The 8,214-nt window shown below is 36.3% G+C and overlaps 1 protein-coding gene across 1 annotated transcript; it reads left to right on the top strand.

The window, feature by feature from the left end:
- The first annotated feature begins 4,269 nt into the window (after positions 1–4,269).
- Positions 4,270–5,479, top strand: marveld1 (MARVEL domain containing 1). Its single transcript, XM_071582432.1, is given in 1 exon segment — positions 4,270–5,479. A coding segment is annotated over 1 exon segment (831 nt). The 5' UTR covers positions 4,270–4,284; the 3' UTR covers positions 5,116–5,479.
- The last annotated feature ends 2,735 nt before the right edge of the window (positions 5,480–8,214 follow it).

Raw genomic sequence — 8,214 nt, 5'->3', positions numbered from 1 at the left:
AAAAGCGCTATACAAATAAACTTGAATTGAATTGAATTATGTGGTTTAGATTTAATGGTATATTACAGTATCAGTTTATGAGCTAGTAATGAAAGGTAAAATATACAGGCATCAGAATGCTTGTAAACATTGACACATTTCATACTGTATTGCTCCCGCTTACCTGTAATAAAACTGTAGCTTATATGGAGCTGTCACACATTCACCAGTCAATGCACCTCACATTATACTGCTCAACCTCAGAGATCTTTATTCCACTTGAAGATTCTATTTGTATACTCTTTATCTCTTTTTACTGTTTCTGTTTATTCCCAGCGCTGGTAAAGAGGGATTATTCTTCATGAATGTATGAATGAATTAGGCTGTTCAACATCTAAAAATATAACAACAAGAATTATGCATCCTGATTTCATCCATGACAGAAAGGGAGCATTTTTGCTATTTTAAAAAGGGTTTGGCCATTGATCTGATTAGCACAAATGGATGAAAATTTATGAAATACTGAGAGCAGATGCCTGAAGCTTCCTTTATCACATCTACACCTGCACCTTCTCCAGTTCACCGCTAGAGTTCTCTCCTCATTAGATCCTTTTTAAGGCAATCATTTCCACTATTGATAATTCAAGTATTTCAGGTACTGGTGCATCAAGGACCAAAACTGACGACATAAGTAGAAAATGTGTGCACACAAAGCAGAATATATAGTTTTGAGGATATTTTGTTTACTTTGCTGTTTAAGAATTAAATGCTAATAAACATTGCCCTCCTACCTTCTTCCAGAAGGGTTAATGTAGCAGCCTAGTACTTTTTTTAAAACCTGACTTTGTTTTATAATGGCTAAGTAAAAGCCAGGTCAGTCAGAATGGAGCTGCAAGCTTGTTCTCTATTACTTATTTAACACTGAGTGTATATCAATGTATGTAGAATTTACATTGCTGAAGGGATTCAGTTCCTATTTTTAGTAGTCTGTTCTTATTATTGAGCTGTGTGTTGGATTATTTGCATCGTCTTTGAAAATAAATTGTATATTTAAAACTGTATGTATGGATAAGTGTTTCAGACAGTGACATTGTGAGTTTATTATGTTGCACGTTTAATTCAGCAAGTAGCATTGAAGTTTTTTTTTTTCAAGTTTGTGTAAAAACATTTGTCAGTCTAGTCCAATCAAGAAAAAGATGTTAAAACCATATTTTTGTGTGCAGATTCTGTACAGAAGTAGTTTTGTGTCATTGGCCATCTCCCACCAGGGGCCTAACCAAACCTTGACCCAAAACCATGGCTGATGCTACTTCTGGATCACTTGCCACATGTAAAATAGACACTAATCACATTACATTGTGGGAAACAGCACCCCAGCCTTAGTCTAAATATTCAAGAAAACTGGTTTACGTTTACTTAGACTGCCATCTAGCGGAAAGATCCATCATCAACACAAACCTGATCACAAATGAGAAGTCCTTATTGCTCTTTTCTTCTATGTTTGTATTATACATGATTCAGGGAATGATATCTGTCTGAGGATGCATAACACTGTAGAGATTAGAGTATGTTGCAACAATCCACGGCAAACTTTAAAACGGAAATTTTGCTGCTTATATTTGTAGCACCCTGACTAGGACACGCTTAACTTTGTTTTATTTTTGAGACATAAACATTGGCCTGTAACTGCAGGAAGAGGATACAATGGCCTCTTTCTCCAAAAAATTCAGGACTTACTTGAACTTAAATTAACTGACTCAGTCACCATCCAGGACCTTATAAGCCTTTTCTTGCAATGAACTTTTAATGACCAGAATAAGAGCGAGAGAAAAGCTTTTCAGAGATCACAATTTATGAGTTTAAAGACTAAACAACAATTAATGAATGGGTCATATTACTAAACCCTGTAAATTTACAGCATCTTTTATTGTTATTCTTTGTTTTCATATTGTACACCATGGAAAAGAGCCAGATTTGTTAGTTTTTCAAGCTGTATGTGGGATCAAATTTGTTTTGAGTGGTTTAAAAAAAAAATTGCACAATTTCTTGCAGTATTTGGTTCTGTGTTTAATAGCTTCTAATGTTTTAGAAAGAATAACCTTCCTGTAATGTAAAGTTTACAGTGATGCTCTCAGAACTTTTGCATACTTTGTGTGGTGCAATGTCCTCTGAACTATTTCTCACAGAAGCACAAGAGGAGCGTTATAGGGCAACCTCACATGACTTCTGTATATTGTAGAAAGTTATTGAAAACTTTGGCTTTTAGCAGGATGTTTTAGTAGTGCTTTCATTTATATACAGACAGATGTTTTCAAAACAAATTACAGTGGTGGCCAAAATTATTAGAACACACGTATTTTCACTAGCTAAAAAATGGTTTTAAGTCATTTATTAATTTGAGTGTGTTTGGGAAACGCAGAATACTGTCAACTACAAGAAATTGAGAGACAAATACGCATTTTGATGCAGACTTAAATTATAAGCTTGGAGATCCCTTAATGCTTTGTTTTAGATTTAGTAAAGGGGCTAGATGTCATGCCACACTTTTTTATGCTGGTAAATATTTCTCAGGTTTATTTATAAATGTATCCAAAAGCCATTTTCTGTAGCTTTTGAATACTTTCACAGATGAAGAAAAACAACTTTTGTGATTAACAACATTACACTACTGTACATGTGAGGTAAGTTGTCACAATGGAAAACTGCCAATAAAACGTCTATTATAAGCTTTGTAGCCACACGTACAGTAAAAAAGTATGTTTTATATTAAATATAATATATATAATATATATATATTTTTTGTTTTTGCCAATAGAAATGATAATTTCTAAATTGTATAAAATATGACAACTTGCCCCAACCTAACATTTATGAAAAATATCATTGTCCTGAGAACATATTTCAATCTTTGTTAAAGGGGTCATTGGTTGCAAAATTCACTGTTGTTGTTGTTTGAACATAAATGTGTGTTGGAAGTGAGTGCAAACAACCATCCTATAATGATAAAAATCCACCCAGTGTTTTTTTTTTAAATCCCTATTTTAAAATCCCCTTTCTCAAATCAGGCTGTTGTGAGATTCCTGGTAGTTCTGCAGAGGCCCCTCCCACGATAGTTGATTGACAAGGCCGTCTTACCTTAGACCTGCCCTGAGTGAGCTGTCATCAGACCGTCATTGTGTCAATGCCGTGCAGGGGAAGACAAGAATGTCTCCTATTAAGCGCTTGAGGTGTTTTGTAGATGGATGTAATAATGAACATAGCAGTCCTCATTTACTCCCTACATCAGAGCCGCTGAAGGGAATGCACCTATCCCCGATCTGCCTAAATGTATCTTTGTTCGTGCAAATCATTCGTGATCGAGCTTCATCTACACAAGAAGTGAGTATAAGGTTTTTTATGAATCTTTGCAAATTGCCTTTCCTAATATTAAGCAATAGTAAGTAATAGTAAGCAAGTTTCGCTGCTAAAGTAAACAGTACTGCTCCTCACCCCACAGAAGAGAGGGGCGGGGGGAGCAGAGCTCATTAACATTTAAAGCAACATGGACTAGAACAACGTGCTGAAAACAGAGCTCATTTTGATAAGGTAAAAAGGGTGTTTTTTACACTACCATTGAGGAGGGGAATGTGCACAAAAATATTAAGCAGCACATCTGTTTTCACCATTGATGATAAGAAATGTTTCTTGAGCAGCAAATCAGCTTATTAGAATGATTTCTGAAGGACCATGTGACTCCGAGGACTATGATGCTGAAAATTCAGCTTTGTCATCACAAGAATATATAAAAAATATAGTCAAATAGAAAATATCTGTATTTTTAAGTGTATTTTTGCATAATAAATGCAGCCTTGGTAAGTATAAGAAACTTAACATTAAAAAATGTACAGGCTTTGGAACAATAGTGTAAAACATATGATTTTCAATGTTTTTAAGTAATGTGTTTAGAAATATAACCCCATACAAAGTGGCATTTAAAAACAAATGAGGCTAAACATGTTCTCAGAACTTTTCTAGGGTATTTTATGCTATGAAAAGGTGACTTTAAGTGAATATGAAATCAGTTCCCAACATATGACAAGCAGAAAGTAAGCAAATACTTACTCTACTGTTATAATAACATTTTTTTTTTGTTAGAAATATTTATCCTAAAAATGTCTTGTTTAAAATAAATGCCACCAAGTTAGTTGTTTTTTACTTTTAATTTAAATGCATTCACAATCTTTAGTGTAGCTAAAGTATCCAAACACTTTTTGGGGCCACTGTATGCACACACAGGAATTTTCTAACTAGCCGACTGAGAGAGTGATGGACGACAAGGAAGAGGAGGAGGAGAAAGGGTTAGTGTTTCAAGTCCTGCCCTCTGTTCTGTTTCTCCTCCTGCTCTCTGCTTGGAAAGAGGGGGAGGGAGACACGACTCAACAGTTACCACAGGAAACGGAAGAGACCGACAGACAGAAGTCATTTCAAAACCCCGGGGCCGAGTAGAAGAATCACTCTGTGTGCATTTGCAGGGTTCTCCTCCTCCAAAACCCTTATCAGCCGCTCCTTCCCTCTCCTGCTGGCTCCTTCTTCTCCTTGTTTCTCTGTTTGTGGCAAACAGCCCCCACCCTGACCTCCAGGAGAAGATCTCTTCATCAAAAAGAGGAGATGCCCCCGCAGCCACAGGTGAAGAGAAGTTTCCTGGAATTCCTCAAGAGCTTTATCGGGATTGTACGGGTCCTCCAGATCCTCCTGGGAGCCGGGGTTTGGGTCACCATCGCAGCCAACAAGTATGAGGGCTCCATTCACTATGTGCTGTTTGTGGCCGTGCTTTTCTGGTTCCTCACGTTAGCCATCTTCATCCTCACGCTTCTGGACAAGCAGGACCTCGTTCCCATCGTCGGAGGAGAACGCTGGTTGTTAAGCAACGTCATCCACGACGTTGCCGCCACTCTGCTGTATCTGTCCACCATTGGGATCATGATCTACAAAACCCAAAAGAACTCCTACTGCAACCTGGATGTCTACAAACATCACTGCTTGTACAAGGTCTACCTCACTGCCTCCGTCTTCGCATGCCTCACCGCCGGCGTCTATCTGCTTTCCGCCGTCTACGGCAGCTGCAGGAAATGTCGAGGTGAGCGGACGGTAGTGTGAAAACCGACTGCATCCCTCACACCCTACCGCTGTGAGACATTTTGGAAAGCTTTTTGGAGACTTACAAATCTCTTTTTTATCAAAGCAGAGGGTTGATCCTCTTGCCTCAGGCTTTCAGGTTTGTTTGTTGCTTTTTATACAGTAATTTATAGAGCTTTTGTACTGCAGTCACACATAAAGTCTATTTTACACTTGTGTTTATGTTGCCGGAGCTCTATAAGTAGTTTTATTTTTTTGTATTGTATAACTGACAACTCAAAGAGCAGTTTGTTGCTTGACGAAACCACATTCTTCACGTTTGTTCTTTTAACCTTTTGTTTAACATTGAGCGATTAAACAAGGCTCTGCCTTTCAGTGTCTTTCATCAAATGTGTACGTGTGTACTTGACTGTTTGACAATCCTATAATGAATCGCACCTCATCAAAGATCTCCACTTGATCCGCTTTTAAAGAGAGGAAATATTTAATGCAGACAATCATGTTTTGTGTAATATGTGGCTGTTAGCAAACAGTTCATAAATAAGAAAGAAATCAAGTAAATGCAACTTCATTTCTGTGTTTTGTATTATGTTTAAATAAATGGTTTAATAATTTGCTTGGTAAATTTAGGAATACCTAGAGGCTGTAATACATTAGCCAGACCACAATAATAATGTGCTCTTGTGTTTGTCGTGGATCATTTGCAAAGAACATAGCTGCCTGTGATCAGTTTTTATGCAGTCATGAGTTTTAGGAGAAATACAGTGCAAGTCCAAAGCGCAAATTGTGTGTGAATGTGTTTCTACATTTCAGAATGTTACGTCATAACATACAATTCTTTGTTTAATACAGTACTGGTCAAAAGATTGGAATTATTAAGCTGTTTTTTTTTAAATAAGTCCATCATGTTCACCAATGCTGTATTTATTGGATGAAAAATGAGTGAAACCAGTAATATTGTGAAATGTTATTATAATTTATTATTTAACTGTTTTCTTTTTTGAATTGTATTTTTCAGCAGTTATTACTCCAGGCTTCAGTGTCACGTGATCCTTCAGAAATTACATAATATGCTGATTTAGTGCTCAAGAAACTTTTCTTCTTACTAATGTTGAAAATGGTTTTTGCTGGTTAATGTTTTTGTGAAAACCTTGATACACATTCACAAGCTTTGCGCAAGTAAAAATTAATTGCTTTTTGTTTTACACATTAAATTATGGAAGCCCGTTTCCGCCACTGAAAAAATAAAAAAAGGTCATTTCGACTTTATCTCACAGTTCTGACTTTTTTTCACAGAATTGTGAGATATAAAGTTATAAAGTCAGAATTGCGAGATATAAAGTCAGAATTCTGACTTTTTTTCTCAGAATTGCGTGATATAAACTCAAAATTGCAAGCTATAAAGTCACAATTGCGAGCTATAAAGTCACAATTGCGAGATAAAAACTCCCAATTCTGAGAACACATCAGTCCCCCCCCCTCAAAATTTGACTTTAACTCGCAATTAATCACGCAATTCAGATTTTTTTTTCACAATTGCGAGTTTATATCTCGCAATTCTGACTCGCAATTGCGATTTTATATCACGCAATTCTTACTTTATAACTCGCAATTGCGAGTCAGAATTGCGAGAAAAAAAGTCTGAATTGCGAGATATAAACTCGCAATTGTGAAAAAAAAAATCTGAATTGCTAATTGCGAGTTAAAGTCCAATTTTGAGGGGGGAAAAAGACTATGTTCTCAGAATTGCGAGTTTATAGCTCACAATTCTGACTAACTCGCAATTGCGAATTTATATCTCACAATTCTGAGAAAAAAAAGTCAGAATTTGCGAGATATAAAATCGCAATTGCGAGAAAAAAGTCAGAATTGTGAGTTTATATGTCGCAGTTCTGACTTTATTTCTCAGAATTGCGACTTTATGTCTCGCAATTGCGCATTTATATCACGCAATTCTGAGAAAAAAAGTCAGAATTGTGAGATAAAAAAAATCGCAATTACCTCTTTTATTTTTATTCAGTGGCGGAAACGGTCTTCCATATTAAATAGACCAAACGTGACAGACGTTTATAATGCTACCTGGACTCGTAGCATAAATGTACCTGGGGCACTTTTTAGCAAGACGCGAAATACGTACCAATAAGTACATATCACTGCAGTTTCCAAAATAAATGAACACTAGAGGCAGTAAAACTCCGACACATTTTATTCCTTTTCACAGTAATTTACAGTTTCAAGCGTAATTTTCGCTTTATTTTTATTTATTTTTAATTACTTGAAGAATATCATGTTATGACTTCAAAACAATATTAATATGCTGGGAGATTTGAAAACTGATGCTTTTGAACGTTCACATCACACATATACAGCTTCATTTTAATGGGTTTTTATCGACGTTAGGTTTGTTCGGTAGCTCACGGAGTACGAACTTGAGCGGCGAGGAGCTCCGGTTTGAATCCCGTGTAACCACGGTTCGACAAAACCGTTTAAATCTGCATACAAGGAAATTGAAATGGCACGGTTGCATCAACAAATGCGTTTTTATATTAGTTTTGCATTTGTTAACACTATCGGTTAGGTTTATGGTTGGGTTTGGTGTAGGGCATATTTCCAACACGATAGAGCATTAACGTTTAGCGACAGTCCCCGGATATTTGAATTCTGAACCACCGCAATACGTACCTGAAGCAACGTAATAAAAACAGCAATATGTACCTATATCAACGTAATAAAAACGTGCGAGGGTTCACGTATTGAACCCGTGTTTTAGCGCCACTCAGTGGACATTTCTCTTTGAAACTGTGGCGAAACGTGCGATAAGGTACGTAAAAACGGTGTTGCATAAAAAGTACACAGAGGTATGCATTTCTGAGACCAGGTTGTTATAATGGTACAAAAAGATTTATATTTCAAATAGTTGCTGTTCTTTTGTACTTTTCATCAAAGAATCCTGAAAAAAATGCATCATGGTTTTCACAACAATGTATTATATTATAACAGCAGCAGCAGCTTTCAACTTCGATGATAATAAGAACTATTATTAAAAATTGAACACCAATAACACAAATCCAAATCCACACATTTGAATGTTTTCTGAAGGATCATGTGACATTGAGGACT

This window comes from Sinocyclocheilus grahami, unplaced genomic scaffold (assembly GCF_001515645.1).
Source record: "Sinocyclocheilus grahami isolate Dianchi unplaced genomic scaffold, SAMN03320097.WGS_v1.1 scaffold297.1, whole genome shotgun sequence".
Lineage (NCBI taxonomy): Eukaryota > Metazoa > Chordata > Actinopteri > Cypriniformes > Cyprinidae > Sinocyclocheilus > Sinocyclocheilus grahami.
Note: the sequence above shows the minus strand (reverse complement) of the source record. Positions and strands in the feature narration are given on the sequence as shown.